General features: G+C 40.9%; 1 protein-coding gene across 1 annotated transcript in view; it reads right to left on the bottom strand.

The window, feature by feature from the left end:
* The window catches only part of TRPC5 (transient receptor potential cation channel subfamily C member 5), a 98460-nt gene that overhangs the window by 52689 nt on the left and 29685 nt on the right, over positions 1 to 16086 (bottom strand). The window contains exon 2 of the mRNA XM_074882415.1: positions 14668 to 15066. Within this exon, the coding sequence (XP_074738516.1) occupies positions 14668 to 15045 (378 nt within the window). The 5' untranslated portion in view covers positions 15046 to 15066. The remainder of the gene's footprint in view (positions 1 to 14667; positions 15067 to 16086) is intronic.

Genomic DNA, 16086 nt, shown 5'->3' with positions numbered 1-16086 from the left:
TTATATTACAGAATCATCTAGGTTGGAAAAGACCTTGAAGATCATCTAGTCCAACCGTTAACCTAACACTGCCAGTTCCCATCTACACCATATCTCTCAGCGCTATGTCGACCCTACTCTTAAACACCTCCAGGGATGGGGACTCCACCACCTCCCTGGGCAGCCCATTCCAACGCCCAACAACCCGTTCTGTAAAGAAATGCTTCCTAATATCTAGTCTAAACCTTCCCTGGTGCAACTTGAGGCCGTTCCCTCTTGTCCTATCACTTGCTACTTGGTTAAAGAGACTCATCCCCAGCTCTCTGTACCCTCCTTTCAGGTAGCTGTAGAGGGCGATGAGGTCTCCCCTCAGCCTCCTCTTCTCCAGACTAAACAACCCCAGTTCCCTCAGTCGCTCCTCGTATGACATGTGCTCCGGACCCATCACCAGCTTCGTTGCCCTTCTCTGGACACGCTTGAGTAATTCAATGTCCTTTTTGTAGTGAGGGGCCCAAAACTGAACACAGTAATCGAGGTGCAGCCTCACCAGTGCCGAGTACAGGGGTAAGATCACTTCCCTGTCCCTGCTGGCCACGCTATTTCTGATGCAAGCCAGGATGCCATTGGCCTTCTTGGCCACCCGGGCACACTGCTGACTCCTGTTCAGCCGGCTGGCAATCAACCCCCCCAGGTCCCTCTCTGACTGTCTGTATGTCTTGGGGTGCATATTTTTGTTGTTGTCTTGCACACTGTTTTGATTACCTGCATCTTACTAACTGTCTGTTTTTTAAAGATGGGGCTATGCAAAGCAAGCCTTTGCTCTGAAGGCTGTATTCTATGTATTATCACTGGAGGGACAGCAGAGATTACAACAATGCATTGTAATTGCTGATGTTCCTCCTGCACTACTCTGACAGGTTGAGTTCATGTTTAGATCAGCTTCTTCTATGTCTTGGGTTAACTTACAGTGATGGAAGCAGAAGAGGAATAAATTATTCTACCCCAAGGGCTCTGCTAAGCTCTTCCAAGGTTATTTTCATTAAGTGACCTGAATAACAAATTCTTTTCCATTAACCTCATCACCTGACACAGGCTGTTAAGCTGAGTCCTTCAGAACCTTATTGTCACTACTTGCATAGAAGCATGTGCCTTGTCTGTCTTTCATCTTGGTAACATTCACTTAAGAAAGTAATGCTACCATTAACAACAAGTGACTGAATGCTTGTTACTATCTTTCTAGACCTAATCCTCATAAAGGTAGGCTGCTTACCACCGTACTGCTGCTCCTCTGAATGATGCTGCAGTAAGTGAAAAATCTCCTTTATTTAAAAAGGAGGTGGTGGGGAAAAACAAGCTTAACTCATTAGAGGAGAAGAAAATGCAGGATTAGCTCACATAAAAGCACTGTTTAGTATAACTCTCCTCTGAACAGAAAAACAAGTTTTCCAGTAAATAGCACACTGCTAGAAAGAAGCTCTGGATAGGAAGAGCAGGAATCTCTGCTTATGTTAGTAACTAGTACAGTGTAAGAGAAGCAGAACTACAGAGCAAAAAAACCCTGACACTGAAGACCTGATGGCCTTGTTGTAGGTATTTTTTGAGTTTTACTTTGGACTTAATCTAGTCTGGTATCTGAGTTTCCCTGGAGCAGGTCCTCTGGTTTAGTGTTGTGTAAAAGCAATCCAGCTCAAGTGCTCTGACACTGCTCAGCAATGTGAACCAAATTGCAGTAAATGGGGAGGTTAAGGAGATACAGCTCAAAAGCATGCTCCTCAACCAAACTAAATGACCAATACGAATGGATCTTTTGCCTTTTATGGACCATGGAAGCTAATATCTGTCTTTAAACACAGCAAGATTTCAAAGCAAGCTATAGTGCTTCTACAGTATCTGTCACCTATCTATGCATATAAAAAAGAACAACTAGGTGAAAAAAAACCTGTTCTGCAGCAAAAGAACTAGCCAGTCAAGTGCAAAATCTTTGAACAGAGTCTGGCTCTGTCTAATTTGGGAGTGCTTTTATGTTTCTATCTCTGTCTTATCCTTTTCTGCCCCTCTGCATTGACAGTCCTCCTGATTATGGTCTGATAACCCTACCAGATACTAGTCTCCCTTCATGTTCAGGTCTCTCCTCAGTGTTCACCTTTACTGTGATCACAACTGCAGTCTCCCCAGATAACCCTTCAGTGCTTCAGACCTGAACTGAAAAGAATATCTAGAAAGCCTAATCACAAAATCCTTTACTTTTTTAGTTTTGTTAATCTCTAATTGTAAACTTCTTGGGTCAGAAACAATCTAAATATGCATCCTGTCTGGCATTGAGAATGCTGCCACTTTTGCTTGAAAATAACTAACAATACTTTTACCTGTTGCAGGTGGAATTGCCCCATTTTCAAGCTATCTCCATTCCATAAACTAGCACCTCACCTGGACTGGCATAATAAACTTTAACTATAGCCATGATAAACTATAAACATGTTAATCTGTGTTATTTTCAGCTTGCGTAACTTTTTGATACAACTATATCTTATAAAAGATTTTCTAATTGCCAAAACAATGTTTTACTAAACAAAACAAACTCATGCAACCTCACTGGAAAACTTCAAATGTAACACTTAGAGAAATGGAAGCCTGGGGAACTTACTGAGCAAGGGTTTCCTACTTCTAGTTTGTTTTTCTGCATGCAACCCTATGGAGGAGGTGCATATACCATCCACAAGAGTGGTAAGAGGCACAGTCAATTTCTGTCATTCTGAAAAGAAGATTTTGTACTACATCAATTTAGCATGAGGTTCAACGGTCAGAAGGAGCTTTAGCAGTGACTGTGATTTCGTTCAGAATCACAATCCTGTGGTACTTCTAGCTGCAGCTCTATAAATAGAGCATGAGAGCCAGAGTCAGTGTTGCTAGACTGCAGCTCAGCCATGTTACCAGCAAAAGGGTCTTGAAAAAAATACATATTGTGACTGGCATGACCAATTGAATCCTGCTCCTTGCCTAAACCCATAAACAAATTCTTCCAGTGACAGAACCCCATGGGCATTTGTTTCCTTATGTGAGACTCTGGAGAAATGTTACATGCTTCTATAAATTAAGCATTCAGTTTAAGTGATGCAGTGGTGCAGGTTTCAATTAACTGAGTATCTTAATCAGAGTTGCCTTGAGAAACATCTTGTATTGCAGTAACAGTATCTGTATTAATAGGGTGGTTGTTTTTTCTCTAGAGCAATTCATTGACTGAAATGATGTAATTTGGTTAATGAAATATAACGAACAACACAAACTGATAGCAAAAAAGTAATGTACTTTAAGGGCTTTTGTACTGGTTATGAACAAGTTTGTAACTCTGGCATAAAGCTCACATGGTTGCAGATGTACTTTTGGGCAAGCTCTGCTGTTGTTACTGAAATATACCAGTGATTTCAATACAGCTGTCCCAGAATATCCAGCTGAAGAAAAGGCTCCTTCTGGTGTAAAATCTGCTCAGTGATGCGCCTGTAAAGCCAAATAAAGTCTCTGCCCCTCAGACTGATACTGTAAACCAGAAAAAATTAGTACCTTTTAGTGCCTTGTAGCAAGCCAAATACTGATTCAAGGTTACCAGGTGGTACATATTAACACTGAAATAGTTATCTTTGAATAAAAAAATAGCATGATGTAATGCCTTACTACTGAAATAATGTGAAAAATTAGATTTGTGATACCTGTATAACCAACCTTTTTTTCTCTGCAACTGATAAATAAAAGCAAAATACAGATATATCTGCTCTAGATTCTTCAAGTTTTAATTTGGCTTCTTATCCATGTGTTTAAAAATGGAGGTAGACCCAAGGGATTAGTTTTCAGAGCTAAACTGAAACCTAGGGCATTTGACAGTGGCAGAACTGCATCCGAACTTGTGTTCAGCCATGTGTTTAGGAAATGCAGCACAGCCAGAAAGATTGTCAAAAGATGTCACCATTTGTGGCTGATGCTACATAATAACTTTTCTGTTGGGGATTAAAAAGAGGAATCCAGAGAGAACCCTTCAGGAGAGGATTTTGCAAATATGCATCTAAATGGCCTATGGCAACTTATTCCAGACAGAGCACACTCTCCTCTAAGCCACTGTCCCTTTCTGATGTGGGTGGAGGAAATAAGATGAGGAAGTAAGATGAGGCACTTGATGAAATGAAGAAAGAGTGCAGTCAGTGTGGAGTTTATCCTTCAAGTCACAGAGGGATGCTGTTAAACAGTTAGCTTGTGTTTGAACCTCTTATATTTAAATGAAGTGCAGTCTTGAGGTCTGCTTTGCCTTGAATTCCTGTGTCTTGTCCCAGCTAGGAAGTACTGAATCCAGCAGGAAGAGGGACTAGCAAGTGCCTACCGTTATTTAGAGAAGACCAGTGTGGTGCCATAAGCAATTGCACCCTCTTCTGGTTATGGCTTCTCATCTGTGTCAGAATGGTTGAGAAGTCATTGTAGTCACAACTTAACATGTTCTGCCACATTATCTCTATGATATGACCAACTATCAAATGAATCTTGGTTTTATCGTACGCTTACATAGTCTGGAGCTAGCTGAATAATGACACTTGTCCAGTTAAAAAAAACCAAGGGACAGAAGTTTGGGACTGTTACAAATCCAGACATTAATGAAGCCGCTAGAGAAAAAGTGACATTGACATCAGAACCTGGCTCACAGCAGGTTATGGATCTACCAAAGCCTTGCCAAAAGGCAGAGATTCCCTGGCTGCTTGCTAGATCTTTTTCCTGAGACCCTGTGATACCAACTCATATGTAAATCCAGTATTGCTGACATGCGAGTAAAATAAGTTGTCTCCTGAAGTCTGGATAGGCAGACTAGTTCATATATGGCTGAAGCTGGGTTCTCCCCATTTAGAAATATAAAACACTGTTTGTTCTTTTTTTTACCTTTCTTCATTACTATTTTAAGAGTTACTCTGTGATAGGAGCAGCTGTTTTGGGGAAAAATAAAGACCAAAGCCTAACAATTTTTAATGTTGTTTTTAAGTTTGGAAATAAATTTTGTTAAAGAGCTTACTTAATCCAGTCCTGTAAAATTCTTAACTACACTAAAGGCCTTGGAACATCGCTGCACCTTAGATATTTTTTTGTTTTATGGAAAGCCGCCTCCTGGCACCAAGCATGTTGAAACAAAGACAGTCCATGGTTAGCTGGAAATTTGCGGGTTGTCTTCAAGGTAATCTTTGTTTTATTATGGCTACTCTTTTTCTAATATTTTCCAGGATTTATTCTAGGAGGGAAGAATTGTCCAGCTTTTTAATTCATTTTATTGGTCTCTGTATTTTCTATTATTAGTGGTAACAAGGACAAGATGTGCTAATATAGGCTAATAATCATGCTATCTATAGCCTTTTGTGTCATCGTTGTACATAAAATGTCCCTATTTCTTGTAATTTATTACCGCGTGTGGATGAGAGATGTTTCATTAAGTTTAGGTGAGGTAATATGTTGCTAACAGGGCTTGAAAAGGGAGGGCTTTTTGCTTGGGAGAGCTGGGGTTGTGTTCCTATTCAATCACATTCTTTTAAAAAAATAGAAAAGAATCAGATTCGATCATAAGATAACTCAGAGAGGAGCGAGTGACTGCATCTGGTGCCAGCCCAGCACTGTCTGATGTTGCACAAAAACATCTTGATGCTCACAAAGCAGGAGGCTGCATTTCCCCCCATTTTGACTATTAAGCTGTGCTTCTGGCATTGTTATACTAACCAAGAAGACACTGTGGCGTCTGAAAAGACCCCAGAGTTTGTGACAGCAAGGAAATTACAACCTAGACAGGTGGCAGGGTCTCACATGAGAATAAAATCTATGTGGTTGTGATCTTCCTTTATTACCACTTAGGCAGTGACTTCCTTTGTTATTTCTAATGCTAGGTAGTTCAAAACATCTAGCTAATTATATGCTCCTCATGCTTCAGAGATTGCCTCTAACTCATCATCTGTCTGCCTGAAGAGTATTTAAGTGGAGCACATGAGCCCTCTCGCACTGCCATGCATTAAGTACCAACGATACACGTGACCCTGAGCCTCTTGCAGGCCTGAGCGGTTTTCCAACATGTTCTCCCAAGGCAATGACAGAGAGCACAGACCTTGGATTACAGCCTTCCCTTGCTGTAACAATGCGGAGAGGAGAAGGGAGAATACTGTTCTCCATCATCTTGCCTTTTTGATGCCCCCCCCCCCGCCCCCGCCTCTTGTTGCCACAAAAAGACTGTCCATCACAGGGATAAACAAGCCATAAAGGTGCCATTCCACTTTGTAAACCCAAGCACAGCTCTATTTAACAGCCAGATAAGGACTAGGGGACTCCTACTAAATCCTCCTGCAGTTCTTTATAGATCCCAGAGCTTTGTTTCAGAGGAACCTGTAATTTGTTATGTTCAATTTCCCCATACAATGAAGCTTTCCTTGGAAAATGTGTTCCAATTATTACCCCAGGCAGACTCTCCTGCATACCTGTATCAGGGAATCTAGATAGCCATGTCAAAAGCCCCTTCTGGGTTTCAGAAGTCATACAGATCAGAGGCAAAAACATGTGTTGTGTGATGTCAGGGGGCTGATGTAAGGGAGCAGCTAGTGCTGTAATCGGGGCTTATGAGCAAAGGTTTCTGAGTAAACTAGGCACATTAATGGATGCTGGGCTGGTAATGAAATATGGTTTTTTGAAACTTAACACCTAATCAACAGATCTATAGAGAGTCTGAAAGTTTACTCATGTAGGAACACAGGAATTTTTTTCCCTATAAATAGTTTTTGACAGGTAGTCCACCCAGCTGAATCCCATACATCCATCACTCCAGACTGAAAACACATTGCTGAACGCAGGCAAGTGCTAAGAACACTCCCACAAATTAATAAAGATAATTCCCTGGGAAGCCCCTTTTATAACAGCGCATTCCTGACTTTTCCACCTGTCTATATGTTAAATTACAAACACGACATGGTGGTGCATGCTGTGATGCAGTTCTTGGCCTCATCCCACCAGCTCTCCTAGGAACTAAGAGACTTTACATTGGCCCAGGGGAAGGAGCCAGTGACTTCTTTGCCACTGTCAGGTGTCTGGTAGCTGGTACTGCAGCCTGCAAGCCCTCACCACAGTGCTACTCATTAGGTCTATGCGATGTATCACCCCAGTTCTTTGTTTTGCCTCACACCTCCTTCTCATAGTTTTAAGGTTATTTGGGGAGGAAGGCAGTGGGGAGGGAGGAAAGAAATTCCCAGTTAAATGTAATCATTAACTGAAGTGGTCTTTGATTTCTCTGTTGTTTAGTTTAATTAGATGGAATTCATTTCGAAGGCAGCCGCCAATGTCAAAGGCATGTTAACTATAGCTGTGAATTATTACTGCATCAATAAAAATAATGAAAAGCTTGGATGCTAGCAGACCCATTAGGCTTTGGAGCAGTAACAGCTAGTTTTCTGTTTTCAGACACAATCTTTCTTCCTTATTGTGCCTTTCAAATATTTTCATAGTGAAAACTTGTGGCCAGTTTTTCTCAACTGCTTCTATTCTTCCGAACCAGCTCTTGCTCAGAGTGTATCTAACCAAGTTCAGCCTTCCCTTTTCACTTTGAACCTCTCATATTAACATGGAAATGGCTGGTTTGAGTCATATCAAAGGGCACAGTATCTGCACTGAGTCATACCAATCAGCCTGTTACCCTCTCTGTTACAGTGCTCAATAGCAAGAACTCAGTGAGAACAGGTCATGCCTATAGGCTTGATACAGATGCCCAGGTTTCAGCAACACCTTCCTGAATTAGCTGACCTTTCTAAACTCAAGGAAGAACACAAATACTGCTGCTATGCAATGGTTAACATTGCAGAAGGGCTACACAGGTCTGCTTGCACTGGGTTTGATCACTGTGTTGTACTTCACACCTTTGCAAATCTCAATGGCACTGGCCCTGTTCATGACATTCCAGAAGAAGACAGCACATGCACCCAGAATGTCTATTGCCACCGTGTAAGCAAGACTTCTTCGTTCAGCCTGTATGTGAGCAATCTCCCCACATTCATCCTCAGTTTATAGGTTAGGAGTCAGTGCTGCAAGGCTTAGCAATTTCAGCTGGGAAGTCCACAAGTCTCTCCTTCCCCTCTAAAAGAAACATAAACCTTTTACTGAAGGAGACAGGATAACATTTCTCACAGCTACAAACCCCAGATCCTCTGGTCCTGCCACAGGGAACCTCTCTGTGCTTTGCCTGCAGGTGAGACAGAGCCGCAGTAACCACTTCAGCCAGGCCATGAGGAACAACCAGCTGCTTCTAAAACTCTTCTCTTTCTAATTGCCTGCAGGATCTAGCTTTTATGTCATGAGATACCTGACAACTGATCTGCTTCCTTTGACTTAAAAAAGTCCTGTCAGTGACTAGCACAGGGCTGACAATGCTAGCAATGAGCTTGTACATCTAATAAGTATCAGCAAGTCTGCAGATATCAAGGGCCATTGATGGTAAGAGCTAAACTTTGCACTGGACTCTGCATACAGGACAAAGAACTCTATGTGAGTAGGAAAATTAAGCTAAACCACATTGTATCAAGAAAGTTACTGGATTTGGGCAAGAATAAAATGGTTTAATGTAACATATAATTTCTGGTTCACAAAAGATTGTCTCTAGGCTGTTAAACTATAATATTTACACAGAGATTAAGGCAGATTTTTACTCATCAGCTCATCTGAAAGAGGATTTTTGAGGTCAAATTTTAAGTTTGCTAATACTATCAAGTGCAGCGACCTTCCACCAGCAGGTATCTGAGGATTAGCAACTAAGACTGCAAACCTGCCTTTTATTCTCTATAGTTTTCTCTTCACAACCATACTCTTCCAGGGTTTATATCTGTAAAGCTCCTTCTTTTGGAAGATGTATCGATAGGTATCTGTTGAGATCTCATTGATTCAGAACACCTTTGGATCATCGAAACAAACTGATTCACAGTCATAAATACTGAGATCCCTTTTCATTTTATTCTCATTATTGAGGAATTGCATTTGTAGTCCCATCTGTGAACCAGATTAATTTGGAGCCATCTGCCATGAGCAAATTGCTAATTTTGGCAGATACCAGAGAGATGCTAGTATCATCCTTATGTAAACATTTGATGTCAGCTCTGATTGCTGTGAAGAAAACAGCTATCCGTAAAGGTGCTTATGGATACACCGTGAACGTGTATAATTCTGATGACTGGTTTACAGCTTCTTAAAGAATGGAAGGAGGACTCAGCAGTCAGCACAGACTGTGTCTGGTGCGCTGGAAACACACCCACTGTAGCAAGGCAAAAAACTATGTGAGATCTGTGCAAACTGAGTGCTGCCCTGTGAGCTGTGATCTGTGTTTAGTGGAGAACTGGGACCACTTCACAGGATTCACACAAGAGACTATTAAAAAAATGCCCCTGAAGACCTCATCTGGAGTCAAAAGGAAAGTTTGTACTGATTTCAGTGGGCTTCAAAATGTCTGGAAATACAACTATTACTAATGATAAATTGAAAGTGAATCAAGTATGTAGGGAAAATGTGAATTTACAGACGTGTATTCCCTCCTCTTTGCTGGTGCAATTTAGGTGCAGACTCCAGTCTGGCTAAAAACATAACCCACAGTATTGATGTTTGTATAGTAAAAAAAATTTCTGATATGACTTTTAGGAAAAAAGATCAAATAGGTTGGGAGACAGAAGATTTTACTGGAAAAGATAATTTGTTCAACAGGCTTCATATATACATTCCCTTGTGCCTATGGGAGTACTGAATCAAAAAAAATTAAACAAGTAATTTCAAGTTTCCTGTAATTTCAACTTCACAGGACCCCAGCTAGATCTCTGGTTTTGATATGTACCTATAGAATAGTACAAAAAATCTTGTTTTGCCATTGTATGTATTGGACCTGTCCTGTGCACAAACAACTTTGCAGTTTAACATTCCTACTCCAAATGAGATGAGCCACCTGACTCAATAAGCCTGGGCCAAAGTCAATACTGCACCTGTGTGTGCTGTTTTTTACTATTTCTAACCCAGCCCCACTCCTTCTGATGATTATTCAGTGGTTTGTTATCTTATTTATTTAAATAACATGACACTTATCATGTGGAAGACCTGAGTATGGATTGCCATCCCAAGCAGTCTGCAGTACATGTATGCTACTCTTCTGCCACTATGCAGTACAGTATCAGACTCTTCACTGTCCTGAAAAGCAAATAATAACTATCAAAGCACCAGATTAGGCTCACTTTTATTTCCTGGGGAATACATATTCACTGACTATAAATCTCTGCAGGAAAAGCAACACTTGCAGACCCTCCAGGTTCCATGAATATTAGTTTGTTTTGTTGTTCCTCTTAATATTCATGAATAGGCTGCTTTCTTTCCAAATGTCTGTCATCTCTTTGGGGAAAAACAAACTATCCTACTATTTAAGTGACCAATCAGCAATACAAAGTGACTGGCCAAAGAGAATTATGGGTTAAAAAGAAAGCTCAGATGATTAACTGGAGTAAATTACGTAACACTTGGAAATAACAAGTGAACTTGTAAAAATCACAGAACTAGAAAAGCTCTTCTGTTACTTAATCTATTTTGAGTAGATAACTGAATTTTCCTTTATTTTCCTGAGAATTCAGCTCTTAGTGTTGTGCCAAGTCTAGACCACGTCCCGCTGAGGTCAGCAAAGCTCCTACTTATGCTGCGGTGGGTGGGCAGAGCTGTCGCAGCCTGGGGCACTACATGCTCTGCACACAGGCATCTTCCATCACACTCAGGACTATGCTTACACACTGACAGTTAAAAAAAAAAAAAAAAGTGAGAGTGCACCTCAGAGCATGGTGTGGTATATCTGAGGAGAGGTTAGCTCTGATCTGAAGAAGAGAATGGGTCCTTTAAAGCCTGGGCTTTACTCTTTGCTGGGAGTGAAGCATACCAGCACACCTCTGTGGTCTTCCCATGGTAGCTGAAGTAAGATGTTTTCACCATGATGACTCTCTCGCTGAACCCAAAATCTCCTATAGGTGATAGTATCTTTCAAAACAGCTGTAACTTTATTAGCCATAGAGTTATTCTGGCTGTAACTGGTGAAGCCTTCTTCCCAGGTTTATCAAGACACTCACAGAGGAGTACCCCAAACCGTGGCTGTAAATTGTCAGGACTGGGCAGAACAGATTTGAGGAGAAATTATAAGTTCTTAAAATAGCCTGTGAGCCTTGCTTGGAGGTAAACCTAAAAGGAAATACATCTACTCGAACACATCACTGTTCAGCACACTCATCTATCATGTGCTTTGTAGCAGCTTTTAGAGAAAGATGGTTCATGTTCCTGGCTCTCATACGCTCCACATGTAAACAGAGTAATTTCTTCCTCTCCCGAGACACCCCTTACATGCACAGCTGCAGTGTGGGAGAAGTGTGTTGTTATAGTTACTGGCTATGACTTACCCCTGCCATTGTCATGGTATTTTCAGTAAATGGCACTTAAACAGCAGTCTAGCAAAGGTTTGCAGAGTAATGACTGCCTGCGTTCACTTAATAACAGGACACAAGCATCTCTGCGTCCCAGTCTCTTCATCCATTTCTCCCTGTCCCTTACATCATGAATGAGACCCTGATTCTCTTACATAAGGAACACAGCAAAGGTCACTTCTTATATTTGAATTTTTTTTTCACTTCTGCTCCCTGGAAAGGTCAGCATACAGGGGAAAAGCAGAGCTCTTCCCCTCTGGCAGCTCTCAAGAGACTCAAGGTATGGAGTGCCCAGGACACATCACCTTTTAGAGACACTGTGGCTGGTGAGCAAAACCTCTTTGCAGGTCAAGTCTGTAAGGGGCCATGGTTTTCTACCTTGTTTTGGGTGTATCTTTTGCTAGATACAGTCACTGTGACCCCACAAGAGCTGGCATAATGCAACCTGTAACATTTTTGGTCAGGATTGCAGTACGATGACAAGGTTGTGGGAATGAGCGAAGATACATGCCCATAAAATGGATTATGCTGAATGATGCTATTCAGCTGCTTTTGAGATGCAAAGACAACAATTAACTGAGCTGACGTGAACAGATGCAAATAGGAACAGCTCTTCATGCCTGGCAGTTAGAGAAACAAGACTTTGGTATAGCGTCAAATAGTAACTTCTCAGAGGCCGACAGCAGGAAAATGGGGACTAACAGGTTTTCACAGACCCCAGATGAATGAAGGTGATGTACTGAACATTTAAGAGACAGCCATCAGAAGATGCTGCTTCTGTATCTTTGCCCAGAGCGCAGCAAAGAGAAACAGACAGCCCCTAATTGGAAGCAGGCTTCTACAGGAGTCAAGGAGCTGTTTGTTCAGGAAAACTGAACCTTGTGTACATTTAACGAATAGATTATACTAAATCTTATATATAAGAAGTGCTGTGACACTATCCTACAAATTTCTCAGTTAGACGGAAGCCATTTCATGAAGTGTGAATTTTTATTACTACTCAACAAAAAAAGCAGGTTTTCTGTACGTTTTAGAACATATAAGAAGCTGTGTGGGACAAAGCTGTGCTAATGTGATTTATCAGGTGCTTTTTGTGAAAGCAATTAGGTATGGGATTCCCAAAGGAGTTTCTGAGAAAGGGTCCAGCAAAGATAATTACTGAACATATATCAATACTGCTGTGGAATAGCATCAGAAACCTGTGTACAGAAAGTCCTCCTATGCTAGCTTTGTGATTTGACAAGCTAACCAACTTTGTCCCAACTTTGCTTAACTAAGCACTTCTTCCAGTTTAATGTTATATCACACTGCATGAAATAAATGTTAATTGCCATCACTGCATGAACAATCAGTGAAACTGCTGAAATAGAAGTCCAGTCCTGCGGCCTTCGACTGGCAAATGTTTCCTGCACTCTACAGAAGAACCTGAACCGCAGCCAGGGAAGTTAATCCTAGTTTGTACATAGGATCTTGCATCAAGGCAGTACTAGTCTAAAACATACTGATGAAATCTGGTCTTGTAACAAACCTCGTAAATAAAGCTGAAACTGGCACTGCATCTCTTCTCCCACACACATGTTCTCCTTCAAGTTGTAAACTGCACAGCAGATAGAAACCTAGCTACAGAAGGATAGCTGCACACTGACAGAGAGAGAAAAAGGAAACAGACCTACTATGAAATGTATCACAGAACTAGAGACACTGGAGCTGAATTTCAGCTGCAAAACATCAACCTTATCTCATGGACCTCTGTCTCTGTCCAGTTAAGCCAGCAAGGCTGTGAATTTAAGTGGACACAAGTTTTTGCATTCAAGAGAGTTTTCACAAATCCACATGAATCCCATCACTTGCTTTCCATGACATTTCAGGAGAAACTTGTCATTAACCTGCAATAACTACTGGCAGTTCCTCATGCTACTGAAAAAAAACTTTTCTTCTATTGTACTTTCTGTCCAGTTGGCCTATAGGATTGTCAAACTTTCTAGAAGACCGAGAAAAAAATGGCTCATTCTCCATGTATGGTCCATATTTTGTTATTTATATTTTGTCAGACTAAAACCTAGTGCTAGTATTTCAATTTTTAGGTCTTATAGAAGAGATTCTTCATCTCCCTAGTGCTTAAACCACATATTAGAATCACATTGCTATGGCATGCAGAATGCTGCTTTATCTAAGTATTCAGCTGAACACTCCTGAATGTTGTCAGGGTTGATCCTTACTGTTTGCTTTGGCTACATAAAATTACTATTGAAAAACTATGTACTAAAGGACCTATCCATTGAAAACATTTTCTTCTATGAATGACTGCATTTTCTTCTTTCACACACAGAGGGATGTGTTCAAGTAGACTTCAAAACAAGGCTTGATATATCAAGGATTATTCAAGTTTTTAATGTTCCTTTCTAAGCAGTGAACATGCAAAAATTGTCAGAAGTCAGTAATGTAGATAAACTATTCTAGTTACTGGCAGTAGTACTCGCAAATGAAAAGAAGCAAAAAGAAAAAGTTACGGACAGTGTGATATGTGACACTTGAAGTGACAGGAATCAGACTTCGTGGTTTTTCACAAAGATCCTTATGTAACTTACTGATGGCTTTGTAGCTAAGGATCCTTCCTACAAGTCATAGTTGTTCACTGCTCAGATATATAGCTGCTTAGCTCATGTGGTAACGTTATGTACTGCCTCAGTATTTCTGAACTAGAGCTCTCTGGAGATGGAGACCAAGATGATATGTCTGTACTACAGTTAAGTACTGAAACCTAGCAGACTGTTTGCTTGCTTACAGTTATTTATAAGCTTGTGTGTTTTCAGGATTTACTTATGAAAAGTAATTCCACTTAATACCAGTACAACAGCATGGCAATAATTCATATTTATAGATTGTAATATACTCTCAGACAGCCCTAAATTCCTTTACAAAGTGCGCATCTATAAATCAACCTATAAATCAGTATGTTCACAAACACTGTAAGACTGAAAAAGAACACTGAGTGAAATTGAAAATGCTGAGTATTTAAGCCAGGCAGAACATGTTTGCTCAGACTGGAAAGTTATCATCCAAACAGGACTGCCCATGTCTACTCTGGGCATTTAAAGCAATGGACCTACATTAAAAACTTTGGTTTATGACTCCTGCACAGCAGCCCTCTGTGCAGTACTACTTTTCTAACGCAGGATAATAGCTTAAAACTGAACTGGAACATTCAACTAACCTGTTTCTCACCACTTGGCTTTCTGTAATTCAGCAGCAGCTCCACAGCTCCCACCACCTCTTTCCGTATTGCATACAGCAGAGCATCTCCCACATACACACTGTGGCTCAAAAGCAACTCCATGATCTCCAGATTTTCATTCTCTATGGCTATTAAAAGGGCACTGCGACCAAGAGGATCCATACAGTTAATGTTGATGTTGTAATAGATCTCTGCCTCTTGCAAGGCATGTTTCACACTGGCATAGTCCCCCTTCTCCACAGCGCTGAGGTAGGCCTTCTCTTCCAGTGAGAGCTCTGCCTCTGCTCGCACGATCTGTAACGGGATCCGATCTCTGTACGGTGAATAGTTTACCTTTTTGTAGTATAGCTGGGCCATTGTTCATAGTGACCAGGAAACCTATGGGGGAAGAAGAAGCATGCATAAGTGACAAAGCAGACAAGCAACCCCTCTCTGTTCCTCACAGGGGACAAATTTCCAAAGGTCCATCGTGGTAAAAGCTTCCAATCCCTTTATAAGCTGTTTTATTCTCAAGACAGTGACTGTAACACCCCCTGAGCAACCCCACATTAAAAGGCTACCTGAAAAAATAAAGGTTACATCACTACTCAGAAGAGGTATGCAGAATGACAGACACTGAGTAAATTTTAAAATCTGGTTTACACACTATGCCATTGATTTCTTTTATCTGGTCAGAAGCATGATCTTGTTTATGGATAATCTATTGCATGTGCAAATAGGTGTATTTACAGTAATAAGATTTCTTTTGATTATTTTTGCAGCTTCTTCTCTGCTGCCATCTCTTAAAATAGTTTTTTATTTTTCCTTAATGTTTACTCTTTGACTAGGTCATAGTTTTATTTTTAAAGCTTGCATGTTTTTAAACATATTTTCTCACTCTCCTCATTTATAAATAGGACCTAAAGACAGGCTGATGTAGAAAGCCACCACCCTTGCTCTTCAGAGGCAGTGATGTTGTTTATGGTCTAGGAAAACGAGAAGTAAACCCTGCCCTGAAGTAAGTGTAGCAAACTGAATGAATTGCTGTTCCTTTCCACAGCTCAAAGAGCCTAACAGGTGACTGAAGTCAGGAAACATGGGCTGGACAGATATTCACATGTAAGGGAAAGAAGAGCTATGCTTATCTACCTCTGTTTGGCATCGATAAACCGCATTAAATCAGGACCAGGGGACACCAGCTGCTGCAACTAATTGGATGACTTACTGCATCTCCTTGCCCAAAGCTCAATGGTTTCCTGCAGCAAATTAGCCAGAGTTTTGTTCCATTTTAGTGCCCTATCCAGGGAAAATAGGAGGTTTTGATAAAGAGATAATGAGAAGGAGGATCTTGTGGTTCAGGTGCCGAACCAGGAGTGAGACGCCATAGGTTCTGTTTTTACCATCCCACTGCATGCCATA

This window comes from Strix uralensis, chromosome 13 (assembly GCF_047716275.1).
Source record: "Strix uralensis isolate ZFMK-TIS-50842 chromosome 13, bStrUra1, whole genome shotgun sequence".
Lineage (NCBI taxonomy): Eukaryota > Metazoa > Chordata > Aves > Strigiformes > Strigidae > Strix > Strix uralensis.
The sequence above is the reverse complement of the archived record's forward strand: the minus strand, read 5'-3'. Positions and strand labels throughout refer to the sequence as shown.